At 31.3% G+C, this 25,932-nt stretch overlaps 6 protein-coding genes across 25 annotated transcripts in view; 4 read left to right on the top strand and 2 right to left on the bottom strand.

Moving 5' to 3' along the window:
- Positions 1-7,033, bottom strand: part of AGO1 (protein argonaute-1) — a 25,384-nt gene extending 18,351 nt beyond the window's left edge. For 2 of the 12 annotated variants that reach the window (XM_074136794.1, XM_074136787.1), the window contains exons 1-3: positions 6,893-7,032; positions 4,045-4,098; positions 3,878-3,966 (exon numbers count right to left, since the gene is read on the bottom strand). In XM_074136794.1, the coding sequence (XP_073992895.1) occupies positions 3,878-3,956 (79 nt within the window). In that variant the 5' untranslated portion in view covers positions 3,957-3,966; positions 4,045-4,098; positions 6,893-7,032. Of the gene's footprint in view, positions 1-3,313; positions 3,470-3,877; positions 3,967-4,044; positions 4,099-6,370; positions 6,657-6,729; positions 6,793-6,892 lie in introns of those variants that run through there. The other 10 variants (XM_074136793.1, XM_074136786.1, XM_074136795.1 and 7 more) reach the window with 9 other exon arrangements.
- Positions 3,541-5,076, top strand: mRpL53 (mitochondrial ribosomal protein L53). Its single transcript, XM_074136815.1, has 3 exons — positions 3,541-3,769; positions 4,368-4,480; positions 4,563-5,076. The coding sequence occupies exons 1-3, from the start codon at positions 3,624-3,626 to the stop codon at positions 4,730-4,732; spliced, it is 429 nt and encodes a 142-aa protein (XP_073992916.1). The 5' UTR covers positions 3,541-3,623; the 3' UTR covers positions 4,733-5,076.
- LOC141458590 (uncharacterized) lies at positions 4,748-5,076 on the top strand. Its single transcript, XM_074136825.1, has one exon. It carries the CDS (start codon positions 4,748-4,750, stop codon positions 4,934-4,936), a length of 189 nt encoding a protein of 62 aa, XP_073992926.1. The 3' UTR covers positions 4,937-5,076.
- Positions 6,767-13,016, top strand: LOC141458588 (uncharacterized). 7 transcript variants are annotated; one of them, XM_074136816.1, is made up of 3 exons: positions 6,771-6,922; positions 12,322-12,534; positions 12,657-13,016. In XM_074136816.1, the coding sequence occupies exons 2-3, from the start codon at positions 12,518-12,520 to the stop codon at positions 12,943-12,945; spliced, it is 306 nt and encodes a 101-aa protein (XP_073992917.1). In that variant the 5' UTR covers positions 6,771-6,922; positions 12,322-12,517; the 3' UTR covers positions 12,946-13,016. The 7 variants fall into 7 exon arrangements, with proteins under 7 accessions (XP_073992921.1, XP_073992917.1, XP_073992923.1 ...); XM_074136822.1 differs by having other exon boundaries at positions 12,322-12,521; XM_074136817.1 differs by having other exon boundaries at positions 6,788-6,922; positions 12,308-12,534.
- Positions 13,017-14,698: 1,682 nt separating this feature from the next.
- Positions 14,699-20,425, bottom strand: Rpn13 (regulatory particle non-ATPase 13). Its single transcript, XM_074136798.1, has 8 exons — positions 20,222-20,425; positions 18,736-18,852; positions 18,558-18,660; positions 18,374-18,482; positions 17,339-17,550; positions 16,740-16,841; positions 15,838-15,998; positions 14,699-15,325 (listed from the first exon to the last, which is right to left on the bottom strand). The coding sequence occupies exons 1-8, from the start codon at positions 20,423-20,425 to the stop codon at positions 14,993-14,995; spliced, it is 1,341 nt and encodes a 446-aa protein (XP_073992899.1). The 3' UTR covers positions 14,699-14,992.
- A 112-nt stretch (positions 20,426-20,537) lies between these two features.
- Positions 20,538-25,191, top strand: LOC141458582 (18S rRNA (guanine-N(7))-methyltransferase). 3 transcript variants are annotated; one of them, XM_074136806.1, is made up of 4 exons: positions 20,538-20,679; positions 23,023-23,262; positions 23,851-23,960; positions 24,148-25,191. In XM_074136806.1, exons 2-4 carry the CDS (start codon positions 23,070-23,072, stop codon positions 24,280-24,282), a joined length of 438 nt encoding a protein of 145 aa, XP_073992907.1. In that variant the 5' UTR covers positions 20,538-20,679; positions 23,023-23,069; the 3' UTR covers positions 24,283-25,191. The 3 variants fall into 3 exon arrangements, with proteins under 3 accessions (XP_073992907.1, XP_073992906.1, XP_073992908.1); XM_074136807.1 differs by lacking the exon at positions 20,538-20,679 and adding an exon at positions 21,757-21,895; XM_074136805.1 differs by lacking the exons at positions 20,538-20,679; positions 23,851-23,960; positions 24,148-25,191 and adding an exon at positions 20,707-21,895 and having other exon boundaries at positions 23,023-23,070.
- The last annotated feature ends 741 nt before the right edge of the window (positions 25,192-25,932 follow it).

Genomic DNA, 25,932 nt, shown 5'->3' on the forward strand with positions numbered 1-25,932 from the left:
GTAATAGACACTCATGATTCATCAAATTTATGGATTTTTTTAAAAGATTTTCACTTGACAATTGACATTTCAGCTTCCAGTAGAGTTTTACATCATTCATTCCTACAAAGAAGCTGAGAGGGTTATCGGTTATCCAAAATGCTGGTCACACTTGACGGTGAATGTTGCTGGGACTAACATTTCACTAGCTACAAACTAGTATGTCTTAGATTTAGATAAGATAAGAAGTCTGTGGAGGGTATGAAACGTTAAGTAATTTACCTCTGGATTACTTGGGGTATGTAACCCCAGGTTGGGTGGACGTACCAAGTATCTCTGAATCAGTTAGTATATTTTTTGAGGCAATCAGTGTGAATAGGACTATCCTTAAAAGTGGCCAAAAGCACTGTGGAAGAGGGCCACCTTAAACTTGCAAGAAGGAACATTATTATGGTTAAAGCTAGATATCACGTAAATCCTTGTGAGACCGCTTTTTTTTTCTTCTTTTTTTTTTTGCTATGTTAGTGATTCGGAAGAAGATAATACCCATTTCATTATTTCAAGACTGACTGCTCAGGTTATGATGTGAGGTTACTTTTAATCTAGTTCAGAATCTTAAATCGATATCAGGATGGTGAAATATCTCGAAGACTTCTTCTCACCCCTCAAATGAAAAATAGCCCTTAAACATTATCACATGATTTGGTTATCCTTTTTTTCTAGGATTTTCATGATTCTTTCAGTTACATGACAACCTCTACTTGAAAAATTGAAACTGCAACTTGAATTCAAAATATTTAAAAACGATGATTTTTAACGATTTTTTCGTAAAAGCAGAATTAGTTCTTTAAGAACAAAAAGCTACAGTACTAAACTTTTCAAATTAGTAAACAAAGAATTTTTTTTTATTTTTGGAAATTAAAACTAGTTGAAAACATTATTAATTATTCTACTTTAAAAAACACACACACTCACACTTTAAATAAATAAAAGACCTAAATTATATCAGAAGTTTTAGATAAAATTATTGATTTTCTAGATAACTTTAGATTATAACATAACAAAAAATTTCCCCTAATCATTTTACAGTACTTTTCTAAATGACATGCTGGAAAGTTTTTTGATGACTAACTAAAAGTATTGTTTGATTCACTCTTTTAATTGAGATCAATAGAACAATAAAACTTCCCAAAACGCTGTACAACTAGAATAATCTAATCTAGACTAGAATGCAAACCTGATAAATTTAAAGAATAATTCAACAAATGTTCAAGCTTATCTATATTAGGAAATCAACATGGACTCCTCAATACATTTAAGTAATGAAATAAACTATAACTACTTAAAGCTATTTATTGCAGATTCGAGAATAAACAACCTATTATCAAGGCCGGAAGGGGCCTTAGTGTTACTTTTAGATGGGTGCAAGGTACCTTTCTATAGAAGCCCTATACATTCTGACCAATTAAAACTGATAATAAAAGAGAGACGACTAGCATAAACATGAACCACTCACTATTTACTACCAGATTTGGATTTTTTTACGATGTTAAGGGCAATTTTCACATGATTTCCTCATTATGTTAATATTTTCTCTTAATTCCACTCCAATTGCACAAGGGAATGAACAGAAGAAAATATGTGAAAACCAAAATACTATTTATCTTAACACAAAATGAAAACAGAAACAATGTTGTTTGGCAGGTTGGTAGGAAAGCAATGATATGCAGTGTAGATGTCGTAAAGTCGGTCTCCAAGAAAAAATTGTGGATACCCTTAATAATCTCTTTAAAAAAAAAAAGAAAACCACTGAATGGTACCGTGGCGTTGCGTCAAATTTGGAAACGGCACGAAACAATGCTTGCTGTATTCGCTAATGATAAAATGAAATGCCTACTTGCAGCAATTAGAATCTATACTCTAGGATTTTATAAAGAAATTATACTTTGATGGTAACACTAGTTGTTTCTTTCTTCCAAGGCAAAATAGACCTCTCTTGGTGGACAAATACAAAAAGTAAAAAATGAAGTATCTGCTATTTGTAAAAATTATACAACTTGATAGATCTACCTACTATAGCAAATACACAGAATCTTATAAGCAAAAGAAAGATCAGAACAAAATCTTTATACATTTTAAATTCTACTGAGAACTAGTTTCTATAAAAGCAGGTTATGTACGTCAAATCACTAACCGCGATTTTCAGTTTTTTTAATGCAAAACTACGCTCATAATTATCATGCAATTTATGTACTGTTGAACTTTTTTTTTTTTTAGCTGAATTACAATAAGTAGAAGAGGTGCAAAACTTTGAACCCACCAGAGGGATAAGTGCACAAAAGTTGAACTCTAGAGCTTATATAGACAAAATGCAAAAAAACTAAAATCTCTACATAAAACATTACTTCTCTAGTTTAAGAGAATCAGAGAGATATTTTTATAAAAAGGATTTATAAACGCTTCAATAAAAAAAAAAAAAATGAAAAAATAGGAGTCATAAAAAAAAAATTAATCTTAAAATTTATTAACTGAGGTCAATAATAGAAATTAAATAAAGTTCTCTCGAAAATGAGACAAATTAGAGAATAATGTTTTACATAAACACACGATCCGATTAAATATGAAAAAAAGATCAATATGTATGATACGACTGATTAATTTTAAATATCATTCTCAAGTAATAAAGCTTCAAAAAAGAAAAAATAAGTTCTAGAAGAAAACCTTGAATTATTGAAAAGCCCTTCACTTATAGGTTATATGTTGGAATAAAAATGATTAACCTACGCTTAGTAAAATGTTCAAAATATTACAATTATTTATTTAAAAAAATAAAAGCTAATAAGTTGTTTGACAATTATCATAAACATGCTGAGTATATTAAAACAAATAAACTGGGGAAGCTAAGTGAATCTAAATGTGCATTTTAGAAACTGGTATTGAACATTTTTCCTTAAAACATTTTTTACTGAGTAAAATTAATTTTGAGCAAAAATGTCACAAATCAGGTCATTCACCTTTGGACTGACAATACACAAAGGAGTTTCAAACTGCACGTTGAGAGCAAATATATGTATTTTTTTTTTTTTTTTTTTTGAAAACATATCAAATAGGAAAAAACATCTATTTACTAATCTCACAAATAGTGGGGAAACGATCTACGTATTAGCAAAAAATTAAAGAGAAGTTAACTCTAAGGAGATACGTAATAGAAAAAAGAATTGACCTTCCCAAATAAGTATACTAGGAACTAAAATAAGTAGCGTAGTTTATTATTTTAATTTAAGATTTCTTCTTTTAATTTAATTAAAAGCGATTAAAAAATTCGTGTACTTACGTTGGCCTACAGGATACATTATTTACTACTTTCACTAGAAACAATTATATAAAAAAAAATAAAAAAAAATACTAAAAAGGAATGTCTAGCCCTAAAAATCCTAGAGGGCTCTAAAAGTTTATCAACATGGCGCTTGAGTTCATGACGTCACGCCCAGTGCTGCAGCTGACCAAAACCTAAAATTCCCTCTCCCACTTTTCTTTTTATTTTGTTGGCTATACTGCGCACGTTCCCCCAAATAACTATGGTTTATTCTTAGAAATAAAATGGCTTTCATTAGGTTAAGAGAGAATTGTTAAATAAAAGAACTATGTCCATACCTTTTTCAGGTACATTAAAATCAAGTGGAGGGTTAACCGCTGCTATTTATAAACAAGTGAAAAGTGTTACATTAAAACCACTAAACAGAATTGTAATTAAATTTGATCCATTTCATGAGAAAATTGAACAAACAAGGTAAGAGCATTTTATATCTTTAATTATTACGAAGGCTACATGAGAGTATAAAAGTTTTAATCAAAAAGAGAGAAAACAAGTTCTTGTTATCCATTTTTGTTTACTTACTATTTTGTCCAAAGGTCTTTCCAACCATGGAAGCCGTATCTCTGTGGATCAATGGCATGTCTTGATATGGGACAGCCATCTCTCTTCAACTGAAAATTTTAACATTTTTAATTTTTTAATGATTATATGTTTTAATTATTATTATTATAAATTAATGAAAATGTTACTTTCTTCTCGACTAGCTGGAAATGAACTTTTTTGTTTTGGGTCTGGAGCCTCGGCTGGTAAAGAAAAAAAAATAATATTAAAGTCAAATTTCGAGTGTGTATTCAAATCATGGGCTACAAATCTAGAAGATTACATTTATAAAATTTAAAAAAAGTTAATATTTAACAAAAATACTATCTGCGTTTAAAAATACATTCTTGATTTGTAGTCTTAAAAATTGAAAACGCATATAAAAATGTCGACTGAGAATTAATTTTTTTCTGACCAACCCTGCAGTACAACAAATATTTGATTTAATTTTTTTTTTTTTTTTTTCCCAAAGGTATTTTATGTATCACATATCCGCTCCTAAAGTATTAAAGACGAATCTAAATTGTAGAATAAAAACACAAATCCTTTGCGACAGAAGTGACCCGACTATAAATTTTACATTAGGTACGAAAAATCTTGAAAAAAAAAAAAAAACTTAATTAGCAAAAGATACAGTACCTACTAATTCCATCTATTTCTTTTTTAGCAAATGGTGAAGAAATTGAATTCAAAACTGCTAATTTAAGTGCACTGGAAATGCTAACACTTTTTAACAAACATATAAGCATTCTTGTACCAAAAGAAGATCTAACAGCTACTTCAATTGCAACCAAATTTACAAAGAAGAAAGCTTTTGGAAAGAAGGGTTTAAAATAAACAAAAACATTAATTATGGTGAAACAGAATAAAGAAGGTTATAGTGTAAAAGTTATTGAAAGTTTATATAGTCAAATACCAGCATTTACTGATGTATTCGACGAAGATACATTTTATATATTTGTTATATGTTTTGTAATTTCAACACTCGTACTTGTGCTTATAATATCTAGATTTGTTACTCTGAAACCTATTGATTGGTAAATAATAAGAATATTAATAATGAATGTGTTGTTTTAAGCCCAGAGAAATGTTAAAAACACTTATTTGAATGGCTCCGCTTAATGTAAACAATGCCCTACACCCAAGGAAAATGATAACTAAATAAAAGTTTAACCAAAGAATTTTTTCTTTTCCTTTTACCCAGGAAAAACTTTTAAATATATACACACGTCTATATATTTCAAAAATTCTGGATTAGTCAAAGTAACTGAAGGGAAGAAAATCTTTTTCAGCAGCTCCTAAAATGTTCTACGGAATCACATATGTACCTCCTCGTTCTGCGAGACAGATGTCATATTTCTTTCTGTTTCAAAAAAACAGGTATGTAAAGTACTTATTTAAAAAATAAAGAAACGAATAATTTTTCTATGAAAAATCCGTTCTAAAAGAAAAGCCAGAAAAATATTAAAATCAAAATAATATTTACTCGGATTCTTAATTAATTCTAAATTCGACGCAATTTCAATAAAGCTCTCAGTGCTAATGTAATTGGCGAACACTGTTTTGCACTAAAAAAAAAACGGAGTTTGAACAAGTTTAATTACACAAAAGTCGGTATCTGAATTATCGGTTTACATAGCTATTAAAACTACAAAAACCTCGGCAAACTAATAGATTCACTAGAAGATTGGCGAATTCGAAAGAAACTAACGTGACTGAAGATGTATGAAGAGAATTGAGATTGAGAGAATATACATAGGTTCTAAGGAGGTTAGTATATGTATATGAGGGAGGCAGAAGGTTATTGGTTTCTAAGAAGAAATTAGCCGGAAAAGAGTTGCAGGATCAGTAAAAGAAACCCTTGAAAAAGGAAAGTCACTGCAAAACTTGTTTTCTTAGATATTGGTTTAAAAAATTAGTTAATTTATTAACGACCTACACCTTCGTATACTAATAGGCTACAGAACAAGATATACAAAAATATTTGGTAACATGTATAAAAATCATCACCCCAACCGCACAATTTAAAAAGAGCCATGCTCTGTGATACACGCTCATTTTTTTCCAAAGATTCTTGTCAGATGCTTACATCGCTGACTGTGTCAATGGAACACTTGACAAGTTTATAAATAAATGAAAGTACTAGAGGACGGATAAAATCAGCGATTACATTTTTGAAAAATTCACCATTTTGCCTAGATTAAATCTTAATCAAACAAGTAGATAGCATTAAAAAAAAAAATAGATTTTAAACAAAATTATGTTTGTTTTTTTTTAAGCACAACGTAATTAAAGATTGTTTACTGAGAGGTTACCATATATTCTTTTACTGATACACAAATGTTTTGTTTATACTGAATAGAAACTAATTTGCTTTGTACTTAAAAAATATATATATATATATATATAATAGTATGAATAAAAATAATATGAAAGTAAGATTAATTAAAAATTAATAAATAAAACAATGCATACATTTTTACCTAAATTTTTCAATGTATCCACGCCATTAACAAAATATATGTATATACATATATTTGATAGTGCTGTTAAGATATAAAATTATAGAGTGGGAGGCAGAAAACAATTTCTGTTTGTTTTGGTTCTAGTTTTAAGTAAAACACTGGGGGGACAACCAAAACAGGAAATCCATTAACACAATCATAATTTTTAAAAGAGATTCAATTTTTTTTTTTATTAAGATTTTGATTTTATTTTGAAGGTCAATTAGCCGGTAAATTTAATGATAAAATGCCGGGATAACTGCGTATTAAGTAGTTCCAAGTTTTGAATTGTAAGAAAAGAAAATTTTAAAAAAGGAGATTGATACGCACTTTCAGAGGAACTCGTGACCTAGGCCATTCCTGCCCAAGGTTTCAAGGTCATAACAAATGAAACTGTTCAACCAAAAAAAGGACAGTGTTAGTGCTAGTTGTTTCTCGGGTGTGTTTAGGATAGTGGTTCTTTAATTTTATTTTGATAGTGTCATTAACTTACCTCATATCTGGTTCCAGAGATATTTAAAAAGTAAATTTTCGTTATCTTCACAGGCTTTCTTTAATCTTGTTTATTTTCTTAAATGAAGACATGAAAACAGGAGATGTAGAGCAAGGTTATGGCCGAGTGTAGAACAGACCTTTCATAAAATCGATAAAGTGGCACACCCCCATATTATCCCGCGGGAAGTAAATTCTGGTAAAAGACCACAAATGAACAAAATTGCATTTAAACAAAAACACTTGACACTATAGCTTGTCACAAAATAACTCCCTTATCTTTTCTTTTTTTTTATTGTGTGAATAACTTGTTGACATGATTCGAGTCCCCTCCTGATTTAAAAAAAAAAAAAAAGTTATGGCTCCTCTTTAATTTTTTAATAACACTTCTGAAACCATCAATAAGTTCCTCTTAAAATAGAAAAGGAAAAAATAATCACTTTCCAAAACTACTCACTAACAGAGGCTACTCTTTTTATAGATTCACATAACACTACGGCACACACCAAACTGGATAGATATTTAAAACTAAATTTTTGTTTAGTTGTTATTACTCGAAATGCATTCGTGTGTTTATTGTTTTGGTTTGTGATATCCCCGTGGCTAGGCTAAAGTGCCCTTGTCGGGGAGCTCTTTCCTGCAAGAACTCCTATTGGCCCTCCAATGTTTTGGTAGGTGGAGCCAACTCGAGGGGGAGCACGTGGGTTCTGACGTCAGCTACAAGCATTTCTCCTTCTTTCAATCTTCTATTGTTGCACTATTCCTAATAAAAAAAAAATACGTTTTTATAGTATTTTATACTTTCTCAACCATATACTATAAACATGGTGAAAGTATTTCAGTTTTCTATTTAAACATTATCCAAAAATATTAAACTCTTTGTAAGAATAATTCCGTTTATTCTAAAGTGTACTCTCCGGCGAATCTATTGGTACAGGTGTATTTACACGGCTTATTCAAGGTCATTTGAATGCCATTTGGAGAAAGTGATTATATTATGAATAAAGAGCGACTCCCCATCTAAAAACTATAATATGCCTTCTGACTCATTGCCAGACGGATTTGCTTCTTTTTTTTTTTGTCTCCTGACACTCAACAAGTTTTCTAATGGAGGTTTTTCTATAAATTTTGGTCCCAAAAAAATAAAAATTACTTTCTCTTATCCCTCGTTTACACGCTTGCAGATTTTTGACTTTTATTTTTTCCTAAAAATATGTGAATTGAAAAGTACAGGAACAGAAAAAAAAAATTCTCTAAGTATTGAAGACGTTTCAGTTTTTTTGAAATGATCACCACAGTAGTACCAATGATTATCTACAAACTTATCTACAAACTTGTCTTCTTGTAAAAGATGTAGATTTATAACTTTCGTTTTAAATATTTTCTCAACTGAAATCCATTTTAGGGCATTTTTTGAAGGCGGAGCCGTAAGTTTTCCTAAAAAGCTTCATTTCAATGTAATGTACTGTCTTATTACTGAATAATCAAAACTACTGTAGTATAGTCAAAACTGCACGAATATTCATTAAAGGTGTTTAATTATTCTAGCAAAATGCAAAATAAATCGAAAGTGCCTATTTACAGATAAGGTTTAACAGTTTACAGTTATTTCTTCCCTTCTGAAAATAGTTTCAGTGGTTTATTTTAATCTTTGCGCATTCCTTCAGGTCTAGTCTTAATTTTAATTAAAAAAACTGTCCATTAAACTTATTTAAGAAGGGTTATACAGGTACGATCACTCATAAAGTGCCGTTCATTGTAAGTTCTAACACATGTAGTGATCATGTGCACGAAATGTCTTCCCAAAATTTCGGTTTGGAGGAAGTTCAGTTCATTGAAGTTTTGGACTGTACGGCTTTTTCGAGTTTTTTTATTTTAATTTTTCAAGGCATTCAATCACTTAAACTTGTATGCAATGTTTGACATATGCACCATGAACGTTTCTGAAGGAATACTTAATTTATATGGGTTCTGGGAGAGCTGTGACAACAGTCCCCCTCCCAAAAAAAAGAGAAAAAAAGTGTTTAGTGCAAAGTCTGTATGCATTTTTTCAGTACACTCCGTTTTGGAGACGTGAGTTCTTAGACTTACGTTAGACCAAAGTTGGGTTACACTAGGCCATTTTTCAGTACTTTCTATTTAGTTGTTGACAGCAAATCGGGATTCCTGGTAAATCTGTCGGGTTTGCATTCTTGATGAATTACTCATCCACAGTTCACTTTTCACACCGGTTTCTACTTATACTTACGGGATTTGCAGTTTTCTTCAAACGCATGTCGGATGGAGTTTTTTTTTTTTTTTTTTAAAGAGAAACGGACTAGTAACCATTTTTCTGGTTACTCTCTAAATTCAGAACATATGCGTTTTAAATTCCTACATAATTTTAACAAGAATAAACATTGTTGCCGAAATTGTAAGTATAAAATAGATTAAAAGATCACTCTATTAAATAATTTCAATTTATTTTTTTCTGTAGTGCCTTTAATTTATTGAATATTCGTACGGAAAAAGTGGACAAACAACCTTTCAGGGAGCTAACTCTATTGGTATTCCCCAGCATGGCAACACAACGCTTATTATGGGTACCGTTAGTGTCTGCAGATAGTTGATTTGAGCAACTATTTAGGCTTAGAAAATCTAAGGCTAACTTTAGTCTAATAACACTAAATTCACTTATCACTTAGAGATTTCCACATAGATCTTTTTAGGTTGCAATAGATTTTGAAGCGATGCCCTTTTCTGTCTAGATTCACCCCTTTTTGAAGGATTGTAGAATGCTGTTTTATGCTAATTCAAACAGATAATACAGCCCATTTCGTCTATATGCCATAATTATCTTTTGGAATGCCGATAGGTTCCTTGTAAGCGAAACTACAATTTTGAGCATCCTCCTACAATCCTTCAATGGTTAAACTTTTGAGTTTAAAGAAAATTCCTTATCTGGAAGAAACACTTTACTAAATGGATTATTCACTTTTTTTTGAGATGATCGAGAAATGGGCTCTGATGATATCTAGATGAAAATTCGTAAGTGTGTTACATATACATAAATCTATAGTTTCTATTTTAATCATTTGGCTTGCAAAGTTCGTGCGAAATGTTTCTTTCTAATGTATCAATTCAGGGTTAAGTACGGTTTTACAAACGATATAGTGTTAAATAGAGATGTTAAAGAAATTTCGTGTTTGAATTTTGAGAATTTAATTAAAAAACCGTCCTGTGAGCGTTCGCCCGCTTTTTTTAAAATAATTTTTACACATTTATGTTCTATTACCAGTATTATTAAAAATTTTAGCGAAAAGTGTTACCTTTGATTTTGAGATTTCAGATTAGACATCAATCCTAGTAAATAAAAAAAAGAAGTCGTACTCTAGTTTTTGTTACATTAAAAAACAGATATTGAGAATCAGATCTGTGAAATGTTCAAGATAATATTTATAACAGTATGTTCCCTTAAAATCTTTTGAGCTGTTGTGTACAAATGGGTAATTCCCAGTTCCTATTTTTTTTTTTTTTTGTTATTTCATTTAATTATATATATGTATATACATACATATATCCCAGATTTGTAGTTGGTTACATCACTATTGATGTGAAAGGGAGGTTATTTTCACAAATTAGAAGGAAATAAAAATACTCCCTCCGTAGATCAATAACCAGTTGGTATATCCCCCCTCAATTGAAGATTTTAGGGTCTTCAGAGCATGAACGTAACTTTAAGTGTAAGTAGAAGAAAAAACGTACACAAAAAATATTTCAAGGCCGTAATTCTCTATTAATTTCCAACTTATGTACAACTGGTCCAATTTAAAAAACAAAAAGACGGAGAAACTTAAAAAAACATTTAATAGAACTATTTTTCTTTAGCTAATCCCTAAGTTTTTTAAAAAATGATTTAATTAATTGAAAATATTTATTAATAAATATGAATTTATGTCAACAAAATGTTTAAACATTTTTTAAAGTTGACAATAAGCTTGAAAAATGAAAACACGATTTTTAGTAACTTTGAATACAACAAGGTATAATTCTCTTAACTCTCTATAAGAATCCTGAAAATTTTCAATTTTCTTGAAAATGCATGTATATCCATAAATTTTATTTAATTAATTTTTCTGGGATACTTTGTTTTTAGTTCTGAGGAGGAATGAAAATTCGTTTTGGGCAGCGTCCTTCTAATTAATTTAGTAATGTACGATTTTTAAATTGGATGATGTTTTTAGAAATAGATATGTTTTAAAATTTGGAGTTAATCGAAAACTGTGTAGTTGAAATCTTCAGAATGGCATGACAAAAGTCATGTAAATATACACCCGAGATTTTTTGTTATTATTATTCTATTTCAATATCAAATTTAACAACAATCAACATTTTTTATTTATCGCTGAATTTGCCTGTTTCTTACTACGTACAACTAAATTAATGAAATATAAACAAAACTACTCAGTCAATGGTCTCAATTCTTCAAACAGGGACCTAGCACGATTCCTTTTTTTTTACCCTTTTAAAAATACATGGTTGCCATTTGAACAAAGATCCTTTCCAAACCATAAACACTGCGAGTGTAGTGGCAACATCGCAGACACCCTTCTATTTAGGTTCTGAACCTGAATGCTAGTCACTTACCCAGATTTCCAAAGAGAGAAAATCTATATTGTGCACACGCTGCAATTTATTCTTAAACTGAGATTATATATTATACTAAAGTGGTAATTTAGAGGGAACCCTTACCACAATTCATTCAGAAATGCCCTAAATAGAATTTTTTGGGAAATATGTTTTTAACAAAAGTTATAAAGAACTATTTGTTTAAAATTAGAGTACCGAGTGTACAGAAATCATTGGAGCGATTTTAGAGATACTGACTAAAAACTGAGAAAATGTATCTAGTAAGTTGCTTTTGTTGAAAAGCTTATTATAGGATCCTGAGATTACACAAACAATGATCACAGTTGAACTCTTTGATTTTTCGTTTTTAAATTATTGTTCCTGACAGACAGAAATACTATTTGAAAAAAAAAAAAAAAATCCTCAGGGTATTTCCTGAAAAAAATTCAAAATTGAAAACCTGCATGATTACCTATTTCTTCTTAAGAGGGGTAAGAGAAAGTAAATGAATAGTTTTTGAATTACGTTTTTGTAAAAACTGCTCATATTTTCGATCGATTTTTCTCTGAAGAAAAATTCAAGCAGCCTTGACTGACATAAGACTTCTTAATCGCACATAAAAAGCATCAACGAGCCTGAACAAATGAGCGTTGAGTTATCCGAAGTAATAGTTTTCCTGAAGCTGGGCAATAAATTCTTTCCTTGAGCGATCCTTTTACAGTGTAGTGAATTTCTTTCTGCTTGGTCGATCTTTGAAATATTAAACCATGGCATCCTGTACCACCTATAAGGCTAACGGCAGATTTAGTTTTTTTTTTTCAGGCATTTAAAATAGTGGCTACCAACGTCCAGCTGTAGTGGCAGCAGCTTAGGAACCTAATGAGGAAGACGTTCTCAGATTTTTACTAATTGAATCCAACAATATTCGCCGTATGATATTTACCACCCATACCTTTCCAATAATAAACTAGAAAAGTTATACGATTAAAGTGTTTCCGCAAAGAGCAAATTTCGAAACATGGGTAAGAACGCAAGGTAAAGAAAATAAAGACCTCTGAATAAGTCCAATAATAACCAAAAGAATCTTTAGATGGAATTAATCCAATAATTTTATCGAATAAATACATTTTAAAATATTTATACCTTTTTTTTTTCAGAATGGCTCAGAAAAAGGGAACAATTATCGGCCAAGTAACCCGACAAGCCAAGAAAATGAAATTATTAAGAAAATCTGAAACCTCTGAGCAACGTAGAGCTCGCCTGGAATCCGGACGACTAAGGACGGCTAGAGCTAGAGCTTCAGAGTCCGAACAAGAGCGAGCAGCCCGAAATGAAGCCAACCGTATAAGACAAGCTAGAGCAAGAGCATCGGAATCAGCTCAGAAGCGGGCAATAAGACTGGAGAAAAATCGTTTGCGTCAATCTAAGCGAAGACTTACTAGTTAATGTGTTTTTATTAAGTTTTGGAAAATGCTATTATTACTTTTAAAGATAATAATAAAAATTTTAAACAATTAGTTTGGCAAATAGCTTTTCCACTATTTTTTTTTATAACATTCGAATATCCTTAGCTATAATTAATGCATATTTTGGTGACATGGTTTAGCTTAAAACCACTGAAATGAATTGTCCATCTACTATCCAGCATTTTAGAAACGATTTAATTTTGACATTCACTATTAGTAGCCAAGTTATAATTCCTGTTTGTTGTTTACAGAGTCAAATTTTGGCTGCCAAAACTAGTCTGTGCAGACATTTCAATCAAAACAGCTTTGACAATAGTTGACGCTCCTTAATACGTGACAAACCTCAAGTTCCATACTGCTCTCTCAAATCGCTCTTAATCCTTTCGTACAGTATCTCGTCCATCCACCACGACGACTGAATCGCCGAAACTTTCTTAAGGACTGAAGATAATCATCCTGTAGTGCTCTCACTGGGTAGTTTCTCTCCTCTGATCACGCACCAATTTACTTCTTCACTCATACTTGCTTATTGTATAAAATTTAATACAACTTTAGATTCTAAATAAATAAATAAAAATCATTAGTTGAGTTATGTGGAGATGCGAAATTATTTTTACTACTGTTAGCCAGCCGCTACAGTAGAGATACGACCCACAAAGCTCAGATGTATTGCGGTAGTAGTTTTCGATATCCTAGATTTGGTTTAAATTTTAATATGAAAAAATATGAGAACTTTTTAGTAAAGTACACCTGCATCCACGACACCAGATCGTGTAGTTAGACGTAAAGACCCAAAACAACCAGGAAGACAAGCTAAATAAGTATTACAAACTTAAGAATTACAAATAATCTCAAATTTCTAAAAAGTTTGCATCAATCATTTGGAGTTGCCTACCTCAGTGAGTGGGCCATTCGGTGGCCTTGGCCATCTGAATCTGATTTCTTAGCCTTTAGCGACAATTATCAGCTACAACTCCTTCGAGAAGATGTTGATGGTGATTTTATTGCTCATTCCCACCTGACATTAACCAGAACACTACATTGAAGAAGAAAGTTAGAGATAAGCTTAATTTTTCAGTTCCCTGAAACCACCACACTTTGCAAAGCGTTTTCCAGGAAAAACGGTCCAGAAGTGCTAGGCTTTTCGTTAGATACATGGTGTATACTGAATTTAAAGAAAATATTTACGCAAAAATCATGAAAAAACTTCAGCAAATGCTCTCATCCTCTGTTGTTGGTTTTTGTTCAGAACTTTGCTGTCAGAAGCGAAACAAAAAAGAAACTGTTACTCATAAGAAACTTAGATAATTGAAAATATCATTTTACTGAATTAGTTTTTCACGAAAACGGCTCCAAAGATTTTCTTTAAAATTTTATTTAAAAGTTTCCGTAAGAAAAAATCATTAAAGACACTTTTGGGGAAAAGTAGGAGTGCTCTACTACGATTTAACTTGGGGATATTGACTTACATAAGGTTCTTTGAAAGCTGTGCCGTTACGTATATCCATCTACAGTTTAAGAATTATATAAGGTTATGTAAAGGGAACGAAAATCATGTGAATATTCAGACTATTACACTTACAGATAACCCCCAGAACATGCATTTGAAAACTAAATTCGGCAATTTGACAGGATTGCTTACTACGTAAGAGGATTAAATCTTTGTTACTACACGACATTGCGGATCTAACCAGCTGGGTTTCAATATAAATTCGTTGCCTCATCAAATACAATTATACTGTTTAATTTTGATATATTTTTCTTTTTATTCATACAGAATATAGATATATGTTAATGACTTTGTTTAGAGAAAGGTTTATGGGGAAAATTCCTGAGATTAATATTTAGATGCTTAATTTATACTTTTATAAAATCAAAATTATCTAAAAAATAACTGAAAAATATTTCTTAAAATATAATTGCTATTAAAGCAATCTGTAATACAACAGCAACAAGAAAAACAAAAAAAAAAAAGCCTGCTTCTTTTATTATTTATTAGATACGGGGAAATAAAAATCTACCAATAATCAGTCCAAATTCATTTCCTCTTCTTCATCTTTCTTATCTTTATTATCACTACTCGCTTCCGTTGTAGAACGCTGAGCTGAATCGCCCGTCGCGGTACCAACGTCACTACCTTGTACGCTTGTATTCTGCCCTTCTTGTTGCTGTGGAGGTTGCGGTTGCTGTTGCTGTTGTTGTTGCTGCTGTACAGATATTGAAGCAGCTTGTAAAGCTCTCACAAATTCTTCCATGTTACCTTGATTAGCTGCGCTCACAGCATCCGGTCCGACGTCAAACTGAGACATTACTGGTCCTAACTGGCCAGACTGTAATGCTGTGCTGAACATTGATACAGCCTGGGGAGAAAAATGGACACAACAAATAAGAAACATGTTTTTTATAGTCAAAATTTAAAGGAAAAAATTATTTGTCATTACGCGACAAATTGTTATTATATCACCAAATAAGAAAATTCATGAGAATAGCAAAGCTTCTAATCTTTTGGTCGATTTGAATAAGGATTTTTAAAAAATTGAAAAATTATCCCCTATTATATCAAAATTGGAAGTGCTTTTTACAACTGGACTATTCAAATGATTCTCAAGCAAAATATTTCTGGATCTTCAATTCTGTAACAGGCCGCAATTCATCTGATAATCCATTTTATGAATTATCTGATTATGGGAAACCTTTATTAGGTATTTTATCGAGGATCAGAGAAACGACCACTTATAAAGGTATATAGAAATCATGAATGTGTAAAAGTCAACTTTACATAACAATATTGGTTCTACTGTTCTTTCTATTCAAATTAATTCATAAATGAACCAGTTTACTGTGCACAGGAAGATAAACATAATTATATTACCTGTTGAAACTGAGGAGAAGCGAGTGTTGACCGAAGTAGATCTTGCTGGGAGCTTCCGTTTGCGCTCACTGGAGGCAAATGACGTTGAACTTCTCTAACAAATTCTGGATTGTTTAAAACTGCTTGTAGTCCTTCTGCTGTTAAACTTGTAGAGAGATCCACTAAAAATAAATAATAATTGTGAATAACTATAAAACTGATGAAATTCAGTAAATATGAACTGGTGTGAACACTGACAACCTTCTCTAAATAACTACAATTCTTAGGGTTCTGACTCAATTTCATTTTATTCAAACTCCAATTTTATCCAAACATATATTTCTTATGTGCATTTCTTTTTTAATGAGGTTCTAGTTGAAAACCGAAAAGCCGAAACAGTCTCAACAATTAATTGTCCATTCACCTTAGACGTTTTAGAACTATATGAATACTGCAATAGCCTTAACAATCGATAGAAGAATTTTAAAATACAAACAATAGTGTAAATGACGCAAATGTTTATGCGCCTCAAATTAAAAAACAAAAAATGTTCCTGAATTATTTGAAAATAGACTTAATTCTTTCTCGTCATACCTTTTAATGTGAACAAGTTAAATTAGAAGGGTAATTTAAAAATTATAAAAATTTAAAGAAAATCACAAAAAAAGTGAAAAATTCATTCAGTAAATTGTTATTTGTTTGAGGGATTTTGGTTGCTAGGTAACAGTCCAGGTCTCTTAGAGCGGAACCAACTTTAATTTGAAGTATCAGCTAACTCCATTTTTTTAAAAATATTTTAAGATACATTTTGGTCTCAAAACGGATATCTTAGGTGAAAATTCAAAATCGAAAACTTATCAAAAAACTAACGCAACAATTTTCTTAACCAATAAGAAAAAATAAAAATAAAAAATTGCTTATACCTCCAGTTGGAGGAGTAGATGATCCTTGTCCAGTCGCCTGCATTCCCAGACCAGACAAATACGTCTGCAGCTGCCTTAATTGGATTGGATTGCTTGGGGGTTCTGTAATTATTCATTAAAAATATGAGTGTAAACAATAACTATTATATATTTTATCTGTTCAAAATTACAACCGTAAGTTCTCATAATGAACATGGTTACGATATTTCTCGTAAAATAGATGTAAAGAGTATAATGACAAAATAATAACTATTACAAAATAACTAATACTAAAAATAAATAAAGTAACTTTTTTGGTGACTAAGTTAGTTTTGGAGACCAAAAAAAAAAGTTGTTGAAAGAATCCTACAAACAGAGAAGATAATCAATCTTATTTGATACCGCTGGTCGGTTTGCTCTGCGCAATCAGAATATATAAATATATATTCCTCTACATCGACTAAGCTGAGCGTAGTTAGTTATCATCACAGTCACATAACCGTTTTAGAAATCAAAGTCATTCTTCCAATGAACGATAGTTGACATTAATTTCATTCCTGCAAGAAATTTTTTTCACAATTATAGTTAATTCAAATTTTGAATATATTCTAAGAACTCACTTGCGGGAGCTTGAGGTGTAGCCGTAGGAACTCCACTGTTGGCAGGTGTTGACGGAGTCTTCGGCGTGCTGGGTGTTGTTTGTTGACTGCTAGCTGCTGGTGTGGTAGTGGCGGTGGTTGATGTGTTCCCGACGCTTGGTGACGAAGAAACAGCAGCAGCAGCAGCACTGCTTGATGAATTAGAACTGCCACCAGATCTGGGACTGCTTTGACTGTAATGGTTTAAATGATATTAAAGATAAAATTATTTGATTAAATCAATTAAATTAAGCATCATGATTCAAACAACAAAAAGTTGATACTAGTAGAATTCTCACCCGTTTTTCTCCTATAAAAATTCTGTACCTTCAAAGTTTACCTATTCCTTCTCCTAGAAGATTCATAAAATAAAGCTATGCTGAATAAAAGATGTAGACCTACATCATGTACCTACATGCTCTTCAAGAAAATAATTGAATCCGCGACACTTCCAGGTGGGGTATTTTCTATTCTTAGTTATTTGGAGGTTACTAAAACGAGTCCGAGTTTCCTGCGATTTTTTGTTTCTGAGTAAGAGTGTTCACTCAGATCACTTATAAAAAACACTTTTTGAACTCGGGTTTACTGATATTTCAAAGTGAATTCGGTATCAAAAATTTGATACGATTGCCATATTTAAATAAGTAAAAATTTTGAATGTCTCAATTTATTCTCTTTTTTGTTTCATTAACTTCAGGATCTTTAGGGCCAGAATACAATACTTTAGGGTCACTCTACAATATTATAAAACATGCTGCATACGGTTGGTTATGGTCGTAGGAGGTTTACAACATAACCGATTTCATTCGACCAATGACTCAAGTCTGGAATCTATTCATCGCCGAATTAGAGCCCTTACCCCAAGCAGGCCGTACCAAAAACTAAAGAGTGAAAAAATTTAGTACCCGTCACAACATTCTTTACCTTTCTCATGGGAATCTCCCACTTATTAATCTACTCATAGCCACTACACCAAACCCGTCACTTTTAAACATTATAGTAAGTTATTTATAGTACCTCATTGTACCAAGGAGACTGGAAAGTCCTCCAATTTGCCCTACTCCACCAAAAAGCTGCATCAATTGCTGTTGCGACATATTACTCAACAAATTTTGAAGATCTCCATCTGAAAATAAATGTCATCCACATTTATTTGTTTAGTTTCAACAATTTTTTTGTTTTACAAACAAAAATAATCTACCTGGAGTCGCCCCTCCACTTCTCTGAGACCCTAACGAAGGAGGATTATTAAGCACCTCGTTCACTTTGCGACAATTATCCTCATCTTTGTCGGTTTTAGGTTCCTAGAGAAAATAGTTTTGCCATATATTATGGGATATATATTTAAAATGACGAAGACTATCACTATATTGGCTTACCTGAATCCAGAAAAAAAATTTTCTGCTTGATGATTTAAATTTCAGGATATACACTCTTCCTGTAGTACATTGAGGGACTCGTTTGAATTCCACATCATCAGGGAATATTATTAAGTCCTTGAAAAAGAGTAAAATATATTTCTATTTAATTTGGTTTCAAAGGTAAACTTAATTTCAACAGAAAAAATCAGACATAAGTAAAAGACTGTTTAAGTGCCTAACTTAAGCAAGTATTAAAATGTTAATGTAAGCTAGAAAACAGTTTTCACTGTTTGTATTAACAATTAAAATATTGCAAACCAATGTAATATTAACTATAAAAATATTTGTTTTAAGTGAAAAATTCTAGATCGAATTTGATTAACTGGAATCCTAAATTTTTTTTCGTAACGGCGTACTTTAAAATTGTAAATATTGCAAAATTTTGGATTCTATGTCTACATACATCAGTACAAGCTGGTGTATTGGATAAACTTTGTTTAGTTCATTTTCCAAGTACATCTGGCGCATCACCAAATTACAAGAGAATGAGTCAAACTTGTAGGAAAACTCAAATCAAATAAAAAAATGTTATTGATGACAAGCGTGAAAATTGAAAAATAAAAAATACTCGTATAAGCTATTCCACACGGTAGAAAGTGACAGAAATATGTTTTAGCTAAAGAATAAGAACAACAGTATCTTCATTAAGACTCAAATAGTCTTAAAAGAAATCCAGGGTGACTTCAAAATTACCGAAACACGTGTCTAGTTACAATACATTCGTCGAATTATCCTCTAACAAAAATGGGGTTGAAAAATCACGCAACTCTTAATAATCATCCATATTAGTACCTAATAAATTTGAATTTTTCTATTAAATTCGGCAACTCTTTTACGCAAAATATGAATTAATTAGCCACATAAGTGGTGACAACTTATTTTAAGCAACAAAAATCTCCAGGGAGCAAACCCAACCTTGTGAGACAACTACCACTTAAAGATGAACTAAGCAATTTATAAAGATTTTTAGTTACACGAGTATGAAGCATTTTAGACAAATAATTCACCACCTTAACCTGCCACTTATGTTCCGAAGTTCAATTGCTGGAAAAATTATTGAGGAGTAGTATTGGGCTATGAAAAAAAAAAACAATTTCAGAACAAAATGATCTATAAAATTTCGATCAACTGTAAAGCAGGGCCCATATTCCACACTAAATAGCAATGTGTTCTAATGTTTTTTAGTTAATTCTTCTTTTTGTCATGTAAAACGAAGATACATTTATTTATAGAAATGAGTGCAAAAATGATTTTTTTTTTTTGTAATAGATTCAGATTACATAATGTTATACCTAATGTAATAATATGTTGTTATTCGTGAATTTTCATTGCCCAGCATTGTTTTTGAAGTAAATACCAACTAAATAAAACTTTTGAAGCAAGTATTTATGCTTGGTGAATAACATTGAACGAATATGACTGTCCCTTAATGAAAATAACTTACATCCTCCACTGATCCAGTGTTACGATCCTTCCAGCAAAAATGCATCAGAGAATCTTCAGACTGATAAATGTAAACCAAACCCTTCCTTTTGTCAGGATGTACCATTTTACCTTTCATAGTCATCTTACCAGCCTTAAATTCAACGAGATTCTTGCTACTACTACGTGATGCACTGCATCCGAAAAGAGCCGTACCTCCTGGCATTTTCTAATTTTCTTTTTAAAAAAGACTAAGAAAATAAAGCGTTCCAACACAAAACCAATCCCACAATTACAAAGTAGTTTGAAGGAACACCTGATCCAATTCGTTCGTGCAACCCCTCCAGTGTACAGCAAGCACAGCCTGTACAATCACCTTTGTTTAAAAACCCTACCGAGTATGGAATGATGATGCACTATTTAGTTCAGCGTTTTCATAAAGAAATCGAGTTCTACAGTTGTCTTATGCTTGGATGAAATGTTAGTACTAGTTTTTTTTTCTCCATTCTCATTCAGTTATCTTTTTTATTAATTCCTGACATCTTATGGGGTTAAGTGTAACCCTTAAAAATGTTACTTTTTAGAGATGTAATTTCAAAGTTTTTTTTTTTAAATGCCTCTCAATAATAATTTACATCAGTACTTCTTTTTATATCACTTTCTATATCCTAGTTACCACGCCATTATCAATAGGCACAATTAAATTCAAATTATTCTTTTAAAACAAAACTTAAATTTTGTTTCCGAAATGTAAGGTTAGGAGAAAGGTTACATTCACATGTCTATTTAAACATTGTTAAAAAATAGCGATGAATGTCTTCAAAAGTTAGTGCCGTGTCGAAATAATTAGTAATGTCGTCAAATAAGCGTCCAGAACATCAAGCTCCGCCAGAGATATTTTACGATGAAGTTGAAGCAAGAAAATATACACAGAATTCGCGAATGATTGAGATACAAGTGGATATGTGTGAACGTGCTGTAGAATTATTATGCCTACCTGAAGATAAATCTTGTTTCTTATTGGACCTTGGTTGTGGTTCTGGTTTAAGCGGAAGTGTACTTGAAGAAGCTGGACATGCATGGATTGGTGTTGATATTTCCAAAGCTATGTTAGATGTAGCTTTGGAAAGACAAGTTGAAGGTGATCTTATTCATGGCGATTTAGGACAAGGATTACCATTAAGAGCAGGTATGTTTGATGGTGCTGTCAGCATTAGTGCTCTGCAATGGCTTTGTAATTCTGACAAAAAAAGCCATAATCCTGTCAAACGTTTGTTACAATTTTTTACAACGCTTTATACTTCACTCAAGATAGCTGGAAGAGCTGTATTACAATTCTATCCAGAATCTTCGGATCAGGTAGAGCTTGTAACGCTGCAAGCAATGAAAGCTGGATTTTTTGGTGGTCTTGTCGTAGACTATCCAAATTCGACTAAAGCAAAAAAGTATTTTTTAGTGCTTATGACTGGCGGAAGTATGCCTCTACCCAAAGCTCTAGGTGCAGAGGAAACTGATTCAACAGTGCCTTATAACGATAAAAGGTTGACATTCAATAAAATGAAAGGGAAATCATTGAAAAAGAGTCGAAATTGGATTTTAGAAAAAAAGGAAAGAAGGCGGAGACAAGGGAAACTAACAAAGGAAGATTCAAAATATACAGGCAGGAGAAGATGTGGGAAATTTTAATTTCTTTCATGTTTGTACATAAATATTATCTCAATTATAAGTTGATTCTCTAAGTTTGCTGTGTTATTTTCCTAACCTCTCTTTTTGTATTTTATCAATCTTTTATTGATGCATTTTAGTAAAATACCCCATTTTTAAATTATCAACATTATCTTAGTCCTATTTATTAGTTAATTCCAAGATTATATTTTTCCATGATTAAAGTTTTTATTAAACGGGTCTTTAAATTTATAACTTGTAAATGTATTTACTTCTAACATTATATTAGTCTTGCGGAGGATTTTGTATCCCACAGTCAGAAGCTTATAGTTCGTTAAGATAAACCTCTCTTTTTGCAAGGTTCCCAATATCTTATTTGTTTATTTGCATTATCTCTGGTTTTATTGTACCAGAACAAAGAGAGAGATCATAACAACATAACTAATGATTGCAACGCTTCTGACAGGAAAAGTGGTCATTTTCTTTCCCCTGTCGGAGTCTTAAAAAGAAAAGTAAAAAGTAGATTGAAATTTTTTCACCTCACTGTACGATTTTTTGCAATTGTTTCTGAGGCTATCTTCCATAAAATTAAGTCGATAAGAGCACTCAAGTCGTCATGATCCGAGTCAAGATCCACTATTAGTCACATAAGGTAGCCATTTGGCGTGGCCACCAGAGCCTAGTTCAATAAACTTGTATGAAAATACTGACCCTAAGAATTCCTCACGTTCAAAAACACCGGCGAGCCCAGATGACAGAGGTAACCTTCAGAACATTTATTGGACAGCTTGAAGCTAATTAATTAAAATTGCTTATGTATGCATATACTTATGTAGGATAAACAAAAAAAACAAGTTTTTTACGCTCCTTACATCAATGCCCCTTCAAATGCCTTTCCTGAAAGTTCTGATGGCGCAACTGACTGAATGTTGAATCATTTCAAGGGGTTTTTTGCCCATTTTGAGGCGACAGGAATTTACAATGTTTCTTCCCATAATCTGTGTTTCTTATTACTTCTTTCTAATAGCGATTTTGCTCCTTTCTCTAAAATAAATTAATTTCATAATGGAATCGCTTTCCAAGTAAAAGCTGCCATCTGAAATTAGTTTCATAATGCAATATCATAACGCACTCTAATATATAAATATTTTTTAACAGTTGTACATGATCCTAGAAAAAATTCTTAAGTGATAAAAAAAACAACAATGGCAGATTATTTTGAAGAAATGGGCAGAACACCGCTTCTAGATGGTGAAACACCGGATCATTTCATGCATTTGGCAAGGCTATTGAGAGACTTTGGTATGTTTCACGAACTTGGTGAAGATGTCAGACTACCACCGCCTACCTCATCGAAAATTTTAGATGAATTACCGGACGTCAAACAAAATCGAAATGGTCTGTATTTTTTTTTTTTTTGTGATAAAGAATTTCAATAAAGTGAATGTATGTAATAACAATATGATTTATTAGTTTACCTCCTTAAACATGGTTAAGTTTTCCGTAGAAAACAGTTTATTTCACAGATACAAGTCAAAACTTGTATAACTTTTGGTCTGCTTAAAATTCAAAAAAGAATATTATTACGCCTTATACTATCTGTTACTTAAGCGCATCAAATATGTTGAAAAAATTACGAGTTGGAAGATCGTTAATCTTCTCAGGAAGTGCAAGTGTTTAGCTCGTCTAGTTTTCTATAATTGTGTACACGGTTCCTTTGAATATTGACGTGTCGTGCGATGAGAAATTACTATACATTTTTCAGAGAAACACGGATTTTTTTGCAGGAGAATTGAGTTATGTAGTGCTAGTTCTTGAATAGTATCATTTAAGTTTAGGGAACGTGAATACTATTGGAAGCCTCTAACTGTATAGTCGAATTCTAAATTACAGAAAAAACTAATTTTCATAAACTTAAGTTAGAGAAAGTCATGTATGATCAAACCAGATTTTTTTTAAATGTATTTGTATAAACTTTTTGTTTAGATGTACAATGCACCGTTTGTTTGAAGGAATTCAAGATTGGTGAAACTGCTAAATCATTGCCGTGTGATCATCAATTTCATCCAGACTGTATAATACCTTGGTTAAAAAAAGTAAGCTCTTAATTGAACCAGTTAAATGAAAGATAAATACCTTTTAAATTTTGTGTGTTCGATTTTTTTTTATAAATTAAGAGATGACTTACTTGGGACCAATGCTGTTTTTCGTAAGAATCTCTTAAATCCTTGGAATTATCGTACTTCAGCCCAGTTGTGATTAATTCATTATATTATATTGTAGACGAGCACTTGCCCTCTTTGTCGACACGATCTTCCCACAGACGATGAACAGTACGAGGCCTATAAGAAAGAAAAGAAACGGGAAAAACAAAGGGAACAGGAGATCGAGTTACTTCATAATTCTATGTTTTCATAAATTTAATTAATGGTTATGTGTAAAATTGAAATTCACCGAAATATAAACTATTATTATTATATAAAATAATAGTGGAATTTTATGATTACCAAAACAGGGATTATGATTGTCTACTTTCTCTCTCTCTTTTTAAAACTTTAAACTATAAATAATATTACAATTACAATACTACAATATTAGTATTGTGGTAGTGTTATATCTATGTTATTATTTCTGTCTGTTTTTAAGTTTTATTTAATATATTTTATTTTTTAAGATATTGGTTCTTATATTATTTTGTTATTAAGTTATACTACGATTAAAATTATTTAAGTTCAGTATCAGAGAGTTTTTCAGCGAAAGTCTGGACTTCAGTGAAAAGTCATTCAAGAAAACAAATTGTACAGGGTGAGATATTAAGCTGTAGCTAAAGTCTATTTTTAAACAAAAAAAGTTAAGCTTTTTTTTTTTTTTTTTTTAAAAAAAAAATAACTTCATTTTTCCACATTATGGCTAATCTGGAATCACCATAAGGCCAAGAAAGAAGAAGGAATAAACCTTTTTTTTTTGTTTTAAATAACTCTTTAGCTGTAATGTACCTTTAATTGATAGAAATGTAAACTCAAAATTTACTTCAGTAACAACACATGATCACTGAGGCAATTAGGTATTTTCAAAAACATCGCTTATGATCTGGGATAACTCGTTAGCTTTTGTTACTGAGCAGAATATATTTGTTCATTTAAAATAATATATTAGTAAACCAAAAATTGTATAAATTAAATAAATACAAAAATTGTTCAAATAATTTAAAAAAAGAGGCTATTTTTTTCAAACTCTCCTAATACTAAGGTGACCAATCGTCCTCCTTTAGGGAGGACAGTCCTCCTTTTGTAGGTTCTGCCCTCCCTCGAAAAATGTCCTCCTACCTGTCCTCCTTTTCGATATTTGTCCTCCTTTTTGATATGTTAATCTCTGTATTTAGAAATTGTGTTAAGTTTTTATGTTATTACAAAAATGAACACATTCCATATGAAAATTTAGTAATTCCTGTTAAATTTACGTTGTGCTGCCCTGGAACAAATGCAGCAGTTGAAAGAGTTTTTTCAAAGGGTAATGATTTTTGGCTAAGTGAGAAATCAAGATTGAATGTTGATACTCTAGCTGCAGCACTTACTGTAAAGTTCAATATGAAGGATATTTCTTGCTCCGAAATTTCCAATATACTGTTAAAAAAAATGATATATTGACAAAAAATATCCATTTAATGGAAAAATACTCGTTTAACTAAATAATTATAGTAAGCATAATTTGTAAATTATTGAATTAATAAAATGTTTCACTTATTTACGTTGTACTTTTTTCTTAAATTTTTTTTGTCCTCCTTTTCATTGGAAAAAAATTGGTCACCTTACTAATACTGTTGTCCACAATTAAAAAAAAAAAAAAAACTGCCTGCAGCTTTAAGTATGTAGCTGTATGTGTATATATTTTTAGGGGATCGCTGAAAAAATAAAAATAAAGATATTATCTATTATGGTTAGGATCTTGATCTGCAATTTGTGCATAACATTGACCTACATCATATATAGAAAAGATAAATTATTCATTACAAATTAAAAATGGCATCACTATAATATGATGCATTATTTCTATAACTTTTTTGTTATA

This window comes from Rhodnius prolixus, unplaced genomic scaffold (genome assembly GCF_049639745.1).
Source record: "Rhodnius prolixus isolate KJV_2025 unplaced genomic scaffold, Rpr scaffold_5, whole genome shotgun sequence".
In the NCBI taxonomy this organism is placed as follows: Eukaryota; Metazoa; Arthropoda; class Insecta; order Hemiptera; family Reduviidae; genus Rhodnius; species Rhodnius prolixus.

What these genes read in the sequence shown, in the direction of transcription:
- mRpL53 (XM_074136815.1), top strand. Translation starts at nt 3,624, where the DNA reads ATGTCCATACCTTTTTCAGGTACATTAAAATCAAGTGGAGGGTTAACC. An exon ending in GAGAAAATTGAACAAACAAG is followed by an intron (nt 3,770 to 4,367) that starts GTAAGAGCATTT and finishes TTTTTCCCAAAG; the next exon opens with GTATTTTATGTATCACATAT. An exon ending in GACTATAAATTTTACATTAG is followed by an intron (nt 4,481 to 4,562) that starts GTACGAAAAATC and finishes TTTCTTTTTTAG; the next exon opens with CAAATGGTGAAGAAATTGAA.
- LOC141458590 (XM_074136825.1), top strand. Translation starts at nt 4,748, where the DNA reads ATGGTGAAACAGAATAAAGAAGGTTATAGTGTAAAAGTTATTGAAAGT.
- Rpn13 (XM_074136798.1), bottom strand. Translation starts at nt 20,425, where the DNA reads ATGCCAGGAGGTACGGCTCTTTTCGGATGCAGTGCATCACGTAGTAGT. An exon ending in AAGTGGAGGGGCGACTCCAG is followed by an intron (nt 18,483 to 18,557) that starts GTAGATTATTTT and finishes ATTTATTTTCAG; the next exon opens with ATGGAGATCTTCAAAATTTG. An exon ending in TACACCTCAAGCTCCCGCAA is followed by an intron (nt 16,842 to 17,338) that starts GTGAGTTCTTAG and finishes GAATAATTACAG; the next exon opens with AACCCCCAAGCAATCCAATC.
- LOC141458582 (XM_074136805.1), top strand. Translation starts at nt 21,052, where the DNA reads ATGTCGTCAAATAAGCGTCCAGAACATCAAGCTCCGCCAGAGATATTT.